The 18,515-nt window shown below is 38.2% G+C and overlaps 3 protein-coding genes across 6 annotated transcripts; 2 read left to right on the plus strand and 1 right to left on the minus strand.

The window, feature by feature from the left end:
* Window positions 1–546: 546 nt before the first annotated feature.
* Window positions 547–7,625, plus strand: LOC110850648 (ionotropic receptor 25a). Of its 3 annotated transcripts, XM_035853016.1 has the most exons (17): window positions 552–870; window positions 2,277–2,423; window positions 2,570–2,729; window positions 2,799–2,947; window positions 3,029–3,273; window positions 3,363–3,547; window positions 3,659–4,016; window positions 4,091–4,303; window positions 4,375–4,574; window positions 4,745–4,883; window positions 4,968–5,218; window positions 5,308–5,513; window positions 6,147–6,243; window positions 6,358–6,393; window positions 6,643–6,773; window positions 6,885–7,077; window positions 7,159–7,625. In XM_035853016.1, exons 1-17 carry the CDS (start codon window positions 735–737, stop codon window positions 7,205–7,207), a joined length of 2,895 nt encoding a protein of 964 aa, XP_035708909.1. In that variant the 5' UTR covers window positions 552–734; the 3' UTR covers window positions 7,208–7,625. The 3 variants fall into 3 exon arrangements, with proteins under 3 accessions (XP_035708910.1, XP_021953816.1, XP_035708909.1); XM_022098124.2 differs by lacking the exons at window positions 6,147–6,243; window positions 6,358–6,393 and adding an exon at window positions 5,721–5,853 and having other exon boundaries at window positions 551–870; XM_035853017.1 differs by lacking the exons at window positions 6,147–6,243; window positions 6,358–6,393; window positions 6,643–6,773; window positions 6,885–7,077; window positions 7,159–7,625 and adding an exon at window positions 5,721–6,074 and having other exon boundaries at window positions 547–870.
* A 1,556-nt stretch (window positions 7,626–9,181) lies between these two features.
* LOC110851039 (heart- and neural crest derivatives-expressed protein 2) lies at window positions 9,182–12,812 on the plus strand. Of its 2 annotated transcripts, none has more exons than XM_035852814.1 (3): window positions 9,182–10,163; window positions 10,867–11,048; window positions 12,167–12,812. In XM_035852814.1, exons 1-3 carry the CDS (start codon window positions 9,701–9,703, stop codon window positions 12,269–12,271), a joined length of 750 nt encoding a protein of 249 aa, XP_035708707.1. In that variant the 5' UTR covers window positions 9,182–9,700; the 3' UTR covers window positions 12,272–12,812. The 2 variants fall into 2 exon arrangements, with proteins under 2 accessions (XP_035708707.1, XP_021954357.1); XM_022098665.2 differs by having other exon boundaries at window positions 9,183–10,163; window positions 10,867–11,039.
* Window positions 12,813–12,826: 14 nt separating this feature from the next.
* Window positions 12,827–18,490, minus strand: LOC110851040 (MOB kinase activator-like 2). The gene is made up of 9 exons (XM_022098666.2): window positions 16,383–18,490; window positions 15,466–15,683; window positions 15,271–15,367; window positions 15,107–15,165; window positions 14,990–15,028; window positions 14,859–14,885; window positions 14,626–14,762; window positions 14,375–14,533; window positions 12,827–14,260 (listed from the first exon to the last, which is right to left on the minus strand). The coding sequence occupies exons 1-9, from the start codon at window positions 16,385–16,387 to the stop codon at window positions 14,048–14,050; spliced, it is 954 nt and encodes a 317-aa protein (XP_021954358.1). The 5' UTR covers window positions 16,388–18,490; the 3' UTR covers window positions 12,827–14,047.
* Window positions 18,491–18,515: the final 25 nt, after the last annotated feature.

Consider the following 18,515-nt stretch of genomic DNA (forward strand, 5'->3'; position numbering starts at 1 on the left):
ATCAGCCCTCACTGTAAATTCAGTGCTTTTACTATGCAAACTCCAAACATTCTGCCCACGTATGTACATAGATATTTTATTTCAAGACTTGAATTTTGCCTTTCACATGGTTCATCCTTTCCCGACGGGTGTGAAATAGTTGCAAATTTTAGATCAGTTAAATGTTAAACGGTTATCTCCTTGTGTGCGTCATTTGATTAGGAACTTGATATTTTGCGCAATGATGCCTTGCTGATGGTTTTTCTCACTGGAATTTTGCGACACTTGGAATTGAATACAATTCAATACCCGTGGCCTCTCATTGCATAAATAAGTAGCTGTGTAAGGTAGTTGGCTTTGTAGGCTGGCAGCATTACAAAAAGTTATACAAATAGATGGGCATTGGTATGCGCAAGCAGACCCCCAATAATTGTGAACCACGATTGAATTTGTATCAAATAAGGAGTATTGGTTATATTGTAACATGAAAAACTCAGAAATGGACAGCTTGGTAGAACTGGAACTGGAGCATTGTCATGTCACACTTATCAGTCTTGGAGCACGCCATCATCATCCCCATCTCCACGCAGTCCTTCTCGACGCTTTGGTCTGTTACGAGGTGACGACGTACGCCTTCGCCTACGACCACGACAAATCTTCGGTTTTTCAATTTCAGGAATTTTCTCAATATTTCCAACTACTTTGTTCAGCTTGTCTCACTTTGCATGAAAAATTTGAACTGAAAGATTACAATAATGGGAGGACGGGGGACATTCCCTTTTCTGAAGGGTTTGTCAGAGTTTCTGACTTCGTTCGGATTTTTCTTACTGTTGCCGCAGATTTTGAAAATTTCGTCCGTTTCTGGACAAGAACTGCAAAATGTGAACATCGGTAAGTAATTCTTGCACAAGTTGTCTCAAGTCGAGTTACGATGGGAAAAATGGGAATTTTTCAAATTGCCCCGTCATAAAAATTCTCTTCAACTTTCCTTAGCTATACATAACTATGCTAAACTATTTACATCATTAAGCCCGTGGCATTGAGCACTTGAAACCAGCTTCATCGTCCTGCATGCCCCGTTTCATAGATAATTCGGTACCATAATTTCATCTACATAAAAATATTTTCATTACTGTCCATTCATTTTCATGGCAGTGCTGCATCATTTTATTTATTACGCATCCTTACACTCGACTATTTTATGGAATAATGTCCAGCTTGTCGAAATTTCATCAGATAATCCACATTAAATTCGCGACAGTGTAAAAACGTCACGCCTCTTTTCACTTACATAAGGCGTTGTCTTTATCTATCGAATCGCAACTCCAATTTAAAGCCAGAGGTGATCAATACCCGAATAATTTATGTTGACAAGAAACTTTTTAGTGGAACAGGGAAATTAGACTTGGGCTGGAACTTTATTGTAGCGTGGCAACTGATAACGAACAACATTAGACTTCAAACCCGAGAAAGAAAGAACGCTACAATGCATGAATTGTTTATGAGTTCGTGAATCGAGACGATAAAGCGATCGAAATGAATGTTCACAAAGTAAAACGAACGAATAAGCTATTTTGCACTTAAGATAGTTCTTTTTCTTCGCTATGGTTTGGCACAAGTGGTTCCTTTCCTTCCTGTCACGTCCGTCCAGCGGAGCAGCAGCACCTTTAGAAAGTGCTTGACATTGAAGGAAGTAAAAATACGTAGACATGCCAGGCGAATCGAACTTCTGAGACAATAAAATATCATAATGTGTGCTACATGCATGACGATAAATGTAATGATGGAAGGTTTTGAGACTGGTCGTTGTGCTAATTAGCATATATGTATCTACACCGGAAGTGGGATGGATTGGTGGGATTAAGAGTTTTAAACGACATTATTTTAAATAACGTTTGAACAGTCTCATATTCCTTACAAATTGGCTATTTGTTCCAAACACTGGCCTGCATGCGTAGTAATTAATGCATATTCTCATTCATCCCAAGGCGCATTTGGGAAATTGTGTGATGGCAGAATAAATTAGGTGCACGAGACGGCAATATATCTCGTTCACTAAATTGGAACAAGCTTATGGATCCCTATATTATTCAAGATGTTGTTTGAGAAGTTGCAATTTTTGGCAGAATTCGCGAATATTGCAAACTTTGAGGTAGGAATCAATGTGTATGTATATGTATTATTGTCCTAACCAATCGACTAACTAGGTAGCCTACACATCATTAGCGTAATTGCCATCGATGTGCATTTCATGAGCATTGAGCTCTCTAATATTCATGTCGACCTTTTTATTGCAGTGTTTTTCTATGAAGAATCGGAAACTGTCAAACATTTTGATGCGGCTGTTGACTACATCAATAAAAATCCTGTGGCTGGTGTAAAACTGGGAAAAGTTCATCGGATATTTTCAAATGGATCGGATGCCAAAAATTTAGTGACGGATAGTATGAAAAGCTATATTCATTTTATGAAAGCAATCATAATTTTAATTGCTTCAAAATTTTGACCTTTCTAAAATTTTATTTGTAATTTCTAAAATTCCTACGTATGCAAATGAACTAAAATATTTAAAATGTGTATGTATAATTAGTATGCATGCAAATGGATGAGATCAGAGCAGGCCCAGATAAGCCGGACATTGCCATCGACTTTACCAGACATGGAGTTCCATCGGAGGCTGTCAAGCTGGTGGTGAAAGTCATCAACTTGCCCACCGTGGCTGCAACGTTCGGTCAGGAGGGCGATATTCGGTACTTTCTGTGAACATTGTTGGCTAAAAATGTATCTAGGTATTTTCTAACGATACTTCCCCATTGTAGGAGTTGGCGTGATCACGCTAAAACAAATTGGGATGGCTACTTGGTCCAGGTTTCTCCCCCGGCAGACCTCTTGGTACAATCGGTGCGATCAATTGTGGGCAAGCAGGACATGACCAGTGCCGTTCTTCTGTTTGATGAACAACAATACGGTGAGCAGTGGCATATCATTTCAAGCGGTCATATACAAATATCTCACTCATTAGCATAATTAAAATTTACTCACTGCACAGAAATGTACCACAAGTACAAATCCCTCCTGCAAAATATGCCGACTAGACATCTTCTCACAAAATTGGAAAAAGATAGTGCCGGAATTCGCAAACAAATTGATAGATTGGTCCATGTCGACATTGTCAACTTTTTCATCGCTGCTACTCCCAATGAAATTTCTAGCGTCCTTGCCGAAGCCTCCGACAAAGATATGAAGGATGGGCCGTACTTTAGTGATGAATATGCTTGGCACTCCATGTCCCTGGTACATATGTATTCTCACAATTATTATGGCATTTAAATCGGAAATTTATTTACTAACTAACCGGTACGCATATTACTTTGATCATGAAGGAAGAAGGAGTTCCAAGATGTAATGCTTGTCGGAGTAACGTAACGGTGATCCATCTAAGTCCTGATTTTACCGAAGTTGGAGAAAAGCGAAGAAGTTTCCTCGCGTCCAGAGGAACGGTAAAGGCGAACAGGTTGACGGACATGTTCTATTTTGACATCACGATCAACACGATCTTGGCAGTAAGGTGTGTACCCTCAATTAACAAATGGAATATTTAAATAAGAGTGAAGAGTATTGTGTATCATTTATCATGAAAGATTTGCCTTTGTAATGTGTATTTTTACTTGCCCGAAAGGAAAATGAAGGCCGACGGTAACTGGATACCCCCACCGATGGATACTAAATGCGTCAACACAGATAATTTCACCGACACTTATAAATTGGACTTGTATGATGCCCTAAAAACAGAGGGGACGGACAACATTCTAAAGAATTTTAACTGGGGCAGAAACGGAAACAACTATCCCATTTTTACAATGAAGATTGAAAGATTCGTTTTCAAGGAGCATCAAGCAGAGTCTGAGACGAAAGAAAAATTAGGGGTTTGGAGGACTGGTTTCACCGAGCATCAATTGATCACACCCGAACCTGGCAAGGACGCCTTGTGGAAAGTTCATCAGGCCCTGACCGTCTTTCGAATCGTCACTGTCGTGGTGAGTTTGTGTATGCATTTCAAAATCTCACCGTAACTAGAAACTCTCTAACAATTCCTGTTAACCCTCATCAGCAACCTCCCTTCGTGTATAAAACGCCTGGCTGCGTTGAATCGGCTGAGAATAAGTACAGCCGATGCTTCACCGGGTACTGCATCGACCTTCTCGAACGGATTCAACAAGATCTCAAGTTCAACTACACCATCCGAAACGTTTCCGACTATGGCTACATGGGCAAAGAGGAGCCCCACGAGTGGACTGGCATGGTCAAAGAACTGAAGGACAGGGTACACAATATTCACTCGAAGGCCAACTAAAATATTTGACAAAGATGATTGAGTAATAATTTAATTCACAGAAAGCTGACATCGCTCTCGGAGCAATGTCGGTCATGGCGGAACGAGAAAGTGTTGTTGACTTCACGGTGCCATACTACGATCTTGTCGGGATTTCGATTTTAATGCGAAAACCAAAAACAACAACGTCTCTCTTCAAGTTTCTTACTGTGTTGGAAAACGATGTGTGGATGTGCATCTTGGGTGCTTATTTTTTCACCAGGTAACAATAATCTCTCTGACAAATGTATATATCTTTGTCGACAATTAGACTTTAATGTGCTGGTCTGGCTGTCTCCATTAATGAGTCTGGCCACCCTATAAAGTACATATTGTATCTTTTGAGAGATCGCAATTCAAATAAAAATTCATGTGTCACCTTATAATTTTTAGCATTCTGATGTGGATATTTGACCGATGGAGCCCATACAGTTATCAAAACAACCGAGAGAAATACGAGGACGATGAAGAGAAGCGAGAATTCAATCTCAAAGAGTGCTTATGGTTCTGCATGACGTCTCTGACCCCACAAGTTAGTGACTGAAACAAGTTTTCGGTCAAATACCCAGGCAAATCATGGTCTTTCTTATTATTTTTTATCCCATTTTCTCACCAGGGTGGTGGGGAAGCTCCTAAAAATCTATCTGGTCGTCTCGTCGCTGCAACTTGGTGGTTGTTTGGGTTCATCATCATCGCCTCATATACCGCAAACTTGGCCGCTTTCCTGACCGTGTCTCGATTGGACGCTCCCGTCGAATCCTTGGAGGACTTGAGCAAACAATACAAAATTCAGTATGCCCCCCAAAGGGATAGTGCAGCTTGGATCTATTTTGACCGGATGGCTCACATTGAGCACAAGTTTTACGAGTAAAAATTGGCATCCATAAAAATTTCTATTACTTTCAGTTTCATTCCTCACTAATTGCTATCATCTACATGCATTAAAACTAATTCAGGATTTGGAAGGACATGAGCTTGAACGACAGCATGTCTGACTATGACCGTTCTCAACTCGCCGTGTGGGACTATCCTGTGAGTGACAAGTACACCAAAATGTGGCAAGCGATGCAAGAAAATACTCCTCCACTCACATTCGAAGAAGCAGTGGTTCGTGTTCGGGGGAAGGAAGAAGTGAATGCGCAGGATGGTTTCGCATTCTTAGGTATGCGTCTTACCCATGATTGTAGAAACAATTCCCAAAGATTTTCTATAAAAAAATATGAAACGGTACTAATTTCGTAAATTCCGTGATAATCTAAGTTGAAATTCAGTTGGTTAAGATTAGTCCGAGCCGAAAGCTCCTCCGCATTTCCAATAAAGTTTACTTTTGTGTTGATATAAATGAATATGAATATCTGGCCAACAACAGGAGAAGCCACGGATATAAAGTACCAATACAAAACACATTGTGAATTTCAACAAGTCGGGGAAGAATTTTCGAGGAAACCGTACGCCCTTGCCGTCCAGAAGGGTTCGCCTCTCAAAGAGTCGTTTTCTCATATGTATGTAAGGCTAGCGGACTCAATAAGTTGAGACAAAGTTAAATACTCCACAGTTACGCATGAAGGATTTTTTAATTTCTTAAATGCTACCAATGTCCTGATGGTACTTGGGCAGATACATGAATGTTGTGGCATGGTTTGGTTTCCGTATAAATTAATTGGGATGCCAACTCTATTGGTCCAATGCTTAAATACAATTGCGCAATAAGGCCATTTTAAAATTGGTACTAGTACGAATAATTACGACTTTTCGTATCATTTACATGTGGCTGCTTGTTATAATTACTTATTAGGCGATGCCACCGATATCAGGTACGAGGTTTTGACAAGCTGTGATGTTCAAATGGTGGGAGAAGAGTTCTCACGAAAGCCTTACGCTCTTGCGGTTCAGTGAGTATTAAATTCCTCAATTTTTCTGTGTTGAGTTGGAGATATTTTTTGTTACTTGAGAAATTATAACAAGAATTAAAACCATCTCGAATTGTTCTTTTCGCATTTTTCCAGACAGGGATCTCCATTAAAAGATCAGCTCAATGATGCGTAAGAATGCCTGATCTACATCATTTTTATACGGAATGATGCCGCTTTACATGTTGTGGTTTTAGCTGTCTGCACAAATTGCTTACATATTGATTAATGATGGTCATATCTACTTTGGTGTTAAGTGATTTCACTGCACGTCTCGTGCTGCACAAAAATTAACAATCTAACTAAATTAAAATTATGTTGAGTATGTATGACATTAAAAAATACGCACTAATTCCTTAATATCTCACAAATGATGCTCAGGATCTTAAAACTGTTGAATCAACGCCACTTGGAACAATTGAAGGAACGTTGGTGGAATGAGAACCAGTTTGCCAAGAAAGATTGTCCCAAAGACGACAACCAGTCTGACGGGATCAGTATTCACAACATTGGTTAGTTTCTTATTGCCTCGCATCCCATTCCATTCGTATACTTATTATCGTCCACAACTTGTAAAATGTTATGCCATGTTGTGCTAATGATGATGGAATTCTTGCAATTAGGTGGAGTGTTCATTGTTATTTTCGTGGGAATAGTGATGGCTTGCTTCACCCTCATCTTTGAGTACTGGTGGTACAGGAAGAGAAATATTGCCGAGGAAATGGCAGAAATGGCATTACCAGCACCCAAAGAATTCGGGTCTACATTTGGAGCCGCGTCCACGGACAAGACCAATTTCAACACCCAATACAACAAGTATGCACGGCTCAATTTTCACCATCCACTAACTAAACAACTCGTGTCCACTTAAATTACAATTCCACTTTTGTTTCACAGACCACCAGGGGCTCGAGCTGAGTTGCCGTCGATTGAAAACTCGTGGTAGTAACGGGACCGAGGAAATGCGGAATATTTAGCTAACTAATAATATTTAAATAAATAAATAGCATTTAAATCTTGGATCATGAAATGATGATGATGTGCACAAATCTAGCGTGTAATATCATGTAGATCTTGTGATATCTTGTGATATCGAAGGCATGTATTATATGTATCATAGGATAGGGATAGCGCCCATTATTGTGCTTATCGCTTACTCTTTCACAGTTATTTGATCTTAAATGATTTATATATGCTGCTATTAAACAATAATTTTAATTAAGTGGGAGTTAAAGTGCACCCAAGGAAGAAGGGTGGTCGAAAGAAATAAGGGTTGCAAAATGATCTCTACTTTCCAACTAAAAACTTACATTGCTCTATTCGAAATCAATAATAAATATATATCTATACATCTCACAAGATTATTTAAATATGTGCATTAAAATGTTTCCTTGTAGCAAAACTATGCATATCGCATAGCATCAACACCACTTGCTGTCGTGTCTCCCCATTTTTTTCATCTGTCTGCTTAAAAGGATACGATGGGAAAGAAGACGACTCGTCTTCTCCTTAATCCGGGTGAATTTCGAAGGAAAACATTCGAGTCGAATGCTACAAAAGTCTCCAGTTCTAAGGGGCATTGATTTTAAAAAAGATTTGAACGTGAGTGACTTATGGTCCCTTTGGTCTATTTAAAAATGTTTCACTCGGTTTGTTTGTAGAAGCAAAGGTTACACTCGGGTTGGATTGTTTACAAATACATGTTGAGACGACAATCAGTATTTTGTAGTATGCGTTAGGGTTTCTGTATCTCGGAAAATGAATATAAATTCGTCATCGTCATCATCATAAAGTAAATTCAGTTTGCATAATTTTGATAATTTTATCAAACTCTAGGTGCGCATTTCTCATAAATTAGTTGTATCAATCTTCTTGAAACAACATTTGCCTTGTGGACTTCATGCGCGTAGGTGTCTGTACGTATGATGATGGGAGCCCTTTCTCAGTTTTAGAAGAAGTAGGAAAAAAACTTTCAATATCTGAAATGAAAACTAAAAAGCTTAATTCCTTCCCTGCCACGCTGTCGTCTCCTTCAATTGAGTTAATGTAAACAAAAACGAAGCTAAAGAAATAAACAGAGAACGAGATGAGTAACTCTTTGAAAGTATTTTAACATTTTTTTACCCCATCACATTCACAACTCGCGTTTCCCAAACAGTGACACTTAAACAAACTGTTTCTTGTATTTCACTCACTTTTCATACATGATGCCAGCAAAGGAGGAGGACTGAAGTACAACATTTCCGTTGATCTTTATACGTATGAAAAATTCTATCAAAATTTCATAAATCACTCTGAAAAAACTTGTATCTGTTTCAATACCTGCTGAAATTGCGTGGTATTTTTTGTATTACATACATTATTACGGTTTCATGTGGTTCACCGGAATTCGGATTTTTCATAAACATTGATATTTTACATCCGTTCCTGGTTTAATTTTATTGAGTTCTGTTCCGAGTCTCTAATGGATTCCGTTGCTTTTATCATTTTCCAAGTCAAAAATGAGTTATTGCGTTGAGTCAACAAGGATAGTAATAATAATTTTACACGAGACAACAGAAGTAAAGTAAAGTAAGTAGACGAGTAGTGATCTGTTTTTCAAGTTGGATGCTCTTTTGCAGGCAGGTCTTTCGGTTCTGGGAGCAAATCCAAAGTTGAAGATGAGTCTAGAAGGAGGAGTCGATGAATCCCTTAATCCGCCCTTTGTACGGATCTCGTTTGCAACATATGAGGAAAAATCATCCCAATTGAATCTCTGTGAAATGCACGCATGGAATCTCTCTCTCTGCCTGCACGAACCAAGATTATCTCTTCTTTTCTGCTGCGCCATCCTCCCAAGTAACGAAAATACTCATGCTTTTGATGATATCTCTTCCGCAAATTATGAGAAGTGCAATTGGGACGTTCAAGTGTGTAAATTTGATGCAGTATGTATGTACGAGCTCTCGAAGGCGAAGTCGAAGTCTCTGGCATTTTACTACGATTTGAAATCTGAGCCGTGCAGGTCACTACGAATTGGTCCTAGTCTTGTTTGCAACTAATTGAAGGTTTCCCAACCCGTTACGCAATAGAATAAAGTATACAATGCGAACTTGAGACAGTTTTAATAGTTGGGTGTCAATATCAAAGCTAAAAAATCGTTTAAAGGGATGGTTTACATTTGTGAAGAAAAATGGGTGGAAATGAGAACACAACAACCAGTGAAGTTCAAGTTTCAAGTCCAAATACCGGAGGAATACTACATCATAATAATTTGGAATAACTTGAGACTGTTGTTACCCAAAAAGTATGCAACTTGGTGATAATTTTAGCGTGATTATACTGACTATTTAAAAGTAGCTACACACACAGGGTGTTTATAATATTTGAGGAAATTGTTCGTAGTGGAATTAGTAGTGAAATCGACGGCTACAAAAACATAGTCCATCTTTATATCACAATGTATCCCTTATCAAACGTGCTGGGAAATAGTTTGACTGACAATTATGGTGAAGCTTATCACTACGAAGTGGTCGATGGGCCTTTCCCTTCAAGAGTCACATCCATCGGCGTGTGTGGGGACTTGGAGCCCGAACGACCAATGCACCTCGCCTACAACGACATCACTGACCACTACACCACCCAGAATCAGCCACTAATAAATAAAGAGTTTTCAGTAGACCACCCAAATTTGGAAGAGTTTGTCCCCTCCACCGCCCTCGTGTGGGACTGCATCCTCTGCGGACTGGGGAAGGTGGAGGAGGGAACGGGTTGTACGACTTCCGGGTGCGAAGGGTCTCGACGGCCGGTCAAGAGACGAAACACGGCGAACAAGAAGGAGCGACGGAGGACGCAGTCCATCAATAATGCCTTCACCGAACTTCGAGACTGCATCCCCAACGTCCCTGCGGACACCAAACTGAGTAATTTTTACTTTGTTTCTAAAATTGTGTTAACACTTTGACCCGTGAGAACTATTCTCACAGCGAGGAATAAGGACTGACAAGATCAAACTTGCATAATATGCTAATTTTATTTACAATATAATTACGCAATTAAGCCCGTAAATACTACTACAGCCAGCTGTATTTTCTACAATACATTCCTATTTTACAAGTTTGTTGGCTGAGCATGACTATGTGACACCACTTATTTACTAATGTGTAGCAAGTACGTAAGGTATAATTTTCTCGTTTAACTAATATTTACCATCTCAATTGTAACTGTCCCCCCACGGAACGAATAAGCATCATTATTACATTCCCCGTCTTGTCAACTGACTGTGACAAGTAATCATTCTAAGCCGACTCTTTTTTTCTCCCATGTCGAGATTTTCCCATTGTTTCCTCGTCCTCGATTCAATCAAGGGATACATAAGTTTGCATCTAAAAGTCGTCTGTCTTCGTATTGCGTGCGATGATGGACACCTACTCGAATTTCGGTAGATCATGTCAGGATGTCACGGCCCTGTCACTCACAACCATTTATTCACATTCTTGGCTATATACCGTCTCATTTAACACTGTTTGATTTTGCGTCTCGTTCTGGTCCTTTTGCTCTCTTTTTTGAGATTATTTGAGGCATTATAATTCATTATTTTGACTATTTCCGTTTTGTGATTTTCAGGTAAAATAAAAACCTTGCGTCTTGCCACGTCCTACATTTCCCACTTGTCCAGCATTCTGACCAGCGATGACCCTCTCCGAACCCCACCCCCGTTCAATGCAGACTTATCAAGGAGGATGACGAGAGGAGGAGGTGGTAATAATGGCGAAGATAAGAGGAAGGAGATCATGGAGGTGAGTTTTGTACGTGGAAAAACAAATTCTCTGAAAAAAAATCCTCAATTCTTTTCTCTTGACACGAATTACTCATGCCCTTGTTCAAATTAGGATGGATTTTATTTTACGTCGGAATAAAAAGTTGCATGGCTAGAATAATGGGAAGAATGGGGTGAGAAATTAGGTCTCCCCCACTCTGTTTTGGCACGATAAATCTCGCTAATGAACATGAAGGATGTGCTGTTGTGACTCGGGCTGACCTCACACTCGGAAAATGAGACCTTTCACTCCCGTCCTCCAAACTAAACCAACTGCTTTCCAAAACATCCTTATTAACCAAACAATGCGACAACGTATCCCTTTCCGACTTGAATTTATTCTGCACATTTCAGTCACGTTACTCGATAGCATAATATATTCTAATGCATTATATATACTTATCTGGTAGAAATATTTTTAAATAATTCTCTCCTGACAAAATGAAATCAATCAGTCGTGCGTTAATGGGCATGTGAAAATTGTGAGGAATTTGTACTTAATTTAAAATATGACTGCTCATAATTATTCTCACAGTGCAAAATAATGGGTTGAATATGAGACGAAATGCAACGAGTCGAGTGCCTGCCTGCCACACACTTATTAAGTTTTATGTAAAAGTCTCAACCTGCCTCACTGCACGTGCAAAGGAGCCCAATCGAGTTAGACGTTATTGGGCTGCAAAAGTCTGGTTTCTCCCTTTCTCTGAAACATGGAAAGTCTATTTTCTAAATTAGATCCCGATGATTTTATCACCACAAACGACACACTTGCCTCGATTCCTGGAGGGGCTTGATGATTGTTTATGTGGCTTGATTTCAAATGTTGGATGTAGTTGAAGTTTCATTATTGCATTACGTGACCTAAATGAGTCCCTAATTTTGGACACTTTTCCATCTATATTTGATGCTCGTGTTTGGTGGGTTTTCTCACCAGGAAAAGTACAATTTAATTGGAAGGGGTGACTTGGAAAATGAGATTTTATTATTATTATTATCACCATTATTATCGCGATCTCGAATAATACAATTATACGATAATGATGAGATAAGTAGTTTGATAACTGTGGTGGGAAGTGTTTATGAAATTTTTAATTGTATTTTTGCTAGATTGGAGAATCTGTTCCTCGAACCAACATGCGGATGGACTCTCGACGAGGGAAAGGAAGGACCGGATGGCCGCAAACTTGTTGGGCGATGGAACTACAAAAATGAAACAAGTGACTTCCAAATATTGCTAAAAGATAATTTTACTCGAGCAGTATTTTCGGAAAATATGATATCACACTCTCTCTCTCTACCTCTACGGTATTTCATCTACGTTCCTTCTCTCTCACTCTCTCTCCTTTTCTCTATTTTTGAAAATGTCTCAATTTTCACAAATTTTCACCTCGATTAATGGTCAAAGTATTTACACATCTCTCTGTATTCATACATGCCTACATAAATACAAGGACTCTGTCAAAATGTAAAAGTATTCTACTCGTATTACTACCTCTCGTAGATAGATTTCACTGGATAACCCGTTGATTAATGTCGTCAGCTAAAACTTATTATTGATTTTTATAAGCAATCTGCGTCGTGCATGTATCAGTATTGATTGTTAAGTCTCGTAAAATGTATGTAGCGTCGTAAAACAGTAATAATATTTAATAGTGTACCGTACAACTCAAGCGTTGATATGTCATATGTATTAATTGTAATTTTAACGAGTGTGCCAAAGATATACGTAAAATAAATACATAATTATACACAAGACACACCACAAGATATCATTTCATCACGTTTATTATATATGTTCACTCATTTGATTCCAGTTCTAATAACTTAACATTGACATTTATTTGTGGATGATGGTAGGTTGAGGTTTGTATTTCTCTCTCGAAATTAGTGGACATTTAGTCATCACTATATATTTGTATAAGTATATATTTATATATATTAGTTTGCGACAAAGAGCTTTCTTTTTATACTCAATCGATCGATGCGTCACGTGATAACTGTGCTAGGTCATTTTTAAAAAGATACAGAGTTGTTATCATAATCATCGTCATCATCATTTTATAGCGTCTGGACTTTTTTTTTGAAAAGGCTGCTTTCTAGCTGGGGCAGTTGCTCCTCATTATATCCTTCTTCTTGGTAGATTTTGATTCAATAACTTTAAAAAAATTTTCCAGAGGAGGTAATAAAAGATATAGTGTGGTAATAATGATTTTTTTTACAAGAAAGCAATCACAAGCTAGATGAATATGTTACATGTTTTTTATCCAGTTGAATATATACGCAATATTATAATAGGCACATATTGTTCTGCTAGCCTCTGCTTCTTACTTAGTAATAGTAAAGATTGCCTGCCCATCCACAACAACACTTAACTCCGCATGCATGATAGGATGACTCTGTCTGTACAACCAAGGAACGAATGACGACAAATTGCTACAATACAACTTATTACATTTATTAGAAACAAATCAACCCTCACGACAAAAAACTGAGAATTAAAAAAAATCCGAATCCTGATGATGATGGAACTATAACTGGTAAATTGCAAGCTGCAATAATACAGGCGGCTCATAAATTTGGGAGCAATTAACGGTGCAACGTCAACTCCATGGATGATGGTGTAACATGACGTGTCGCAAAGGTTATCAGGTACGCACAATTTCTACATCACGATACTATGAAAATATTTTTTGGTTATTTTTTTAAACCATTAAAAGTTAAGTCGTCGTCTACTCAGAGGAAACATAATTATAATATTAACATCATCCCTCTCTCCCCAACAGGAAGTTTTAACAATATAGAGATTTAGGTGTGTTTGTCAATTAATTATAATACTCACACAAAAGTGATTTATGTATGTATGTACAGTATTCGCCTCTGGAGAGTAAATACTGCGTGACCAGAAAGAATTACAGCAATAAGCTTTATGGGAACAGAGAACCTTTTTTCATTATCTTCTTTTGTATCTCCGCCAATAGTCTTGATTATTTATAAATGCTCCGAATCATCTGAATTGATTAAGGCAGTTGGTTTGATAAGTGAACCTTCTGTAATGGAATCAAATCCCGATCCCGAAGATGACGTGACAGCGTCGGGCAATCCTTGACTCGAGTTTGCGGAAGGTTGTGTTACACTAATATTTTCTTTGTTAGAGTCGTTCGGAACATCACTTCTGCTTAGCCTCATTGCTAATGAGAGATCCTGTAAGAAAAAAAGCATTGGTTAGTAATTTATCAAAACAAAGGCACTCAATAACATAAGCCATAAAAATTGTGTTAGGTGCCAGTCATTAAAGTTAGTCAAGGCAAACTATACCTGTAATATTTCAGTTTCTTTGTCTTCAACTAGTTTAAAGGTTTCGTTAAATAACGTGAAATGCGCAAACACCAAGTGAATCAGGGGTGCTGGGAGTGGATCTTGATTGTCCTCCATTGAGGTGGTAGCGGTGGCGGAAGGACTATACCCGTATCCACCCTGAAAGATCATTTATTTATCATAAAGTCAATATCAAGAGATAAGAAAAAGGGGAAATGGTAAACGTTAAAACTAGTGAGTAATTTACAAACCTTAAGGTTAAGGTGAGCGTGAAGGCTGAGAAGAACGACTTCTTTAAAGTGACAATGGTATATGTGTGCTATGACATGAAAAAGTAATCGACAAATCTTTTTCACGATCGGTTTGAAGGATGGAGGAAACGCATTGGCTACAAATATAAAAAATAGATGATGTTAAATAAATTTTAAGTGCCATCAGCTCGTATAAGTTCGTATATGGCATTGCAAATTATATATTGACTTACTAGTCTTTGTGGGGAATACGCACTCATCTGCAAATTGAATAACACACAATAATAACAAGAATACTTACAATTAATTAGAGGAATAATTAGCACAGTAAAAATGCTTATGTATATATATTTGTTTGGAATACCGTTGATTGTTTTCTGAATAAAAGTCATCACATAGTCGACTATGAATAATAATAAAAAATAATAATAAAACATACCATTGCTAATATACCACTTATATGTAAAACTATATAACTTACTATACTGCGGAGCGGCTACTTTCACTTTCTTTCCTTTTTCATCAAACCACAGATACGTTCTGTAAGCAATTCGGCAAAGAATTAGAAGATTCATTTATCCATTTTAAATTGTTCAAAAATTTCATCACATAACACTAATTTAACACAATTCTCACTACACTCACCTCATGCACGGACCATTCATATCAGGACAGCTTGTTGACGTACAAAACTCTGATATGGTTCCGTAAATCAAGTTAACGTGCTCAAACAAAGCTATAGCTGTAAATTAAAATTTTACAAAAACATGATTAACACTACAGTGTCATGACAGATTATTATTTAGTATTGATTAAAAGAACAAAAAAGTTTATCTGTACTGTGAGAAGCCATCCACTCATTTTCTTCTAATCCCGTCGGCATTTCGACCAGATGCTTTAAATCAGTCTCATTCAGATGTCTTTCCAAGAGTGCAGTTTCGAGGTACAGCTTCCCCAGTTTTCCGTCCTCATTGCTCCCAAACCCACCTACACCCCCATATCCAACTCCTGACACGGGAGGCCCGCCAGTTGAATCCTTCTCTTTTCGACGAGCTTTCCTATTTATTAAAATATAATAAACAATCATCAATAAAAATAATTCATGACCGCAATATAGCATCATCACCCCCATTCATTTAATTGTGGGTTGCCAACTTTATTTGAGACAGTGATTGATGTAACTCAGTCAGAGTGAGAAATGAAAAAAATGACTGACCATCGTCCATCAATAAACCCAACACTTAACTCGTCTCAAGGCTTATTGAGCATCCCTCACATTTTATTCCGCAACAACATGCATGAATATAAATGTTGTCATCAGTCAATGGAATTATTTCATAATACAGACAGACCAAGAAAATTTCTAATTCAGGAGCAAGTCAGTTGACAAAGGAAAATACCATCATCTAACACTCCCCTACTACAAACTTATTGATATCATTGATTTTCAATGCCCCTTTCTTCCTGTCATGGATTACATATGTATGGCTATGCTATGTCATAGAAATTGCAAGTCAAGCAAAGCAATGAACAAGTCTATTGATTAATTCTTCCTCCATGCGACATACTACTCCTCAATTACGAAATCCAATAATCTTATGGTAAAGTCAAGCAAAGAAACAATATCACCTCTCTCGCTCTCTCTGATACGCACTTATATATAATATATACGAAATGAATGATGGCCCATCCCCACGAGTTCAATTTACTGTCAAATTGGTGGGGAAAAAATTTGTATGAAAAAAAAATTGGCTCACCCCATAAACCAATCCACGGTGTCGCGGAGGTATTCTGGTAACCTATCCAGCTTGAAGCGATTTTCGTAAGACGACGATTCACAACTTAAAATGAATTCCGACGACGACGGCGACGACGAAAGTATTCGGATGATGTGGTGACGGAAGGAAGAAACAAAAAGTCATGATCCTCCTCCCCCTCTCCCCTCCGTGCGTGTCGCCCTCAAACTATTTCCCCCTTAAGTTATCCTACTATACGATTTCCTTAGTTTAATAACTATGTTATCCACCGAGACCGTAAAATAAACGACAACCTTGGCGTCAGCTTTATATCTGACTTCTTCTTCACGCCAAAAAAGAGATTTTGTTTCTTATTAAGAAGAAAATTAATTATTATAATTACATATCACACAAAAACCTTACTATACTTAACTGATTGTTTCACTTTTTCCTTGTACACTTGATTCAATGCTCCACCCTTTGCCTTTCAAAATAATCACTCTCTTTGCTTATTTTCTTAGGACTAACAAAAAATTAGATTAGATTAAAAGCAGTAAATAAATGCTTATCGTGTATTTTTAGATAGACAGATTGAACTGACTGACGAACGGGTGACAGGCTGGCTGGTAAATATTTTTTACAAGATTGTTATTTAAAAAAAGTAACTAGACAACTAGAATGACTGCGAAGTTTTCGATGTGTTACGTTGTAATAATTAAAATAATAATAATGAGATAAAAACTTGGAGCAATAAGTAAGATATTATAAATTCAAGATGATGACGACCCAAGCAATGATATTGATTCGGAATAAAAATCCATACGAAAATGCTGTGTCGTTGGTTGACAAGAAGTTAAGATCAATAAAAGTTTACGAAAACGATGACGGTAAAATGGTAATAATAATAATAATAAGAGTAATAAATTAATTAATACTGCTGACCAAGCAAAAAGACAACATAGATTTTTAAAAAAGTTGCTCAGTCAGAATTTTAGTGGTGGATTGAACTGGATTACTAAATTTTTTCCTCACTAATAACTTATCAGTTGTATAAAAAGAAAAAAATACGAAATGCACAAATAAATTAGGACCTTGTTTTTGTCAAGGTCGTAGCGGATCACACTATTGTTACGATAAAAGCCCAGAGGTCACCACTCCGTTGCGACCTCCTCCTCCACACCCGTAATTCGACCAAACCCACCCCACTCACAAAGAAGTTAATTGAAAGTTTAATAATTCAAATTGTGTCTTGCAGCAGTTTTAGTTGTGTGTGTGTGTGTGGCTGTGCTCTATTATCTGACCACTTTTTACCAGAGTTGAGTCATTCTTTCTGCTGCTGGTGAGTGTGCTTTCACCACGAATCTCTCTACTACTACTCACACACCACTACTGTAATACCGTTCTCGATTACTTGTACAGTACACATAGAACTTTACAAAAGCCACACAGGAACTACGGCTAGTCGTGGATATAAGAGAACAACAGAGTGGCTGGGTGATGATCAGATGTTGCAGCAGCAGCAGCAGCAGCAGTCGAACCACTCACTCTTTTCTCCCTTTTTGCTGCTCACTTGCTTTCTACTTTCACTCGTCGTCCTTCTTCTGCGTCTGTGACAAGTAGCTGACAGGAGCGATACCGATCAGAGGAAGATGACGGCTGAGATTCACATCTTGCCTTTGTAGATTGCGAGTTTTGTTGGCTACTCATTCAATACGAGGATGATCATGATGAGAAGGAAAAAGCTTAAATTATTATTATTCCGCTCCTCCTGCTTCTCCTGCTGCTTCTTTTTGGGAAAGACTTCTCCTGTTATTATTATTGGCTCCTCCATTCGAGAGGAAGATGAAGCAAGTAAAAAGTGATGATCAAGTCAAGCTCAAGATTCTAATAGCTTCAAGATGAAGAAAAACTCTTTCCACCACCACCACCACGAACCATGAGTACCGCTGGTTGCCTTTTTTAATACTACTACGCTTCCTTTTTATATGTATTCTGCGACTGGCGTAGGTTTCTTGGTCTGCTGCTGGTGACTGATGGGGCTTATTACACACAGGTAAAAGGAGGTAGGTAAGCAGTGGATATTATTATACCCCATGTGAGTGTTATATGGGAGAGAGTAGAGTTCTCGTCAACTTGCTACTTCCTTCTCTGGAC

Source organism: Folsomia candida, unplaced genomic scaffold, assembly GCF_002217175.1.
Source record: "Folsomia candida strain VU population unplaced genomic scaffold, ASM221717v1 Fcan01_Sc006, whole genome shotgun sequence".
Taxonomy (NCBI): domain Eukaryota; kingdom Metazoa; phylum Arthropoda; class Collembola; order Entomobryomorpha; family Isotomidae; genus Folsomia; species Folsomia candida.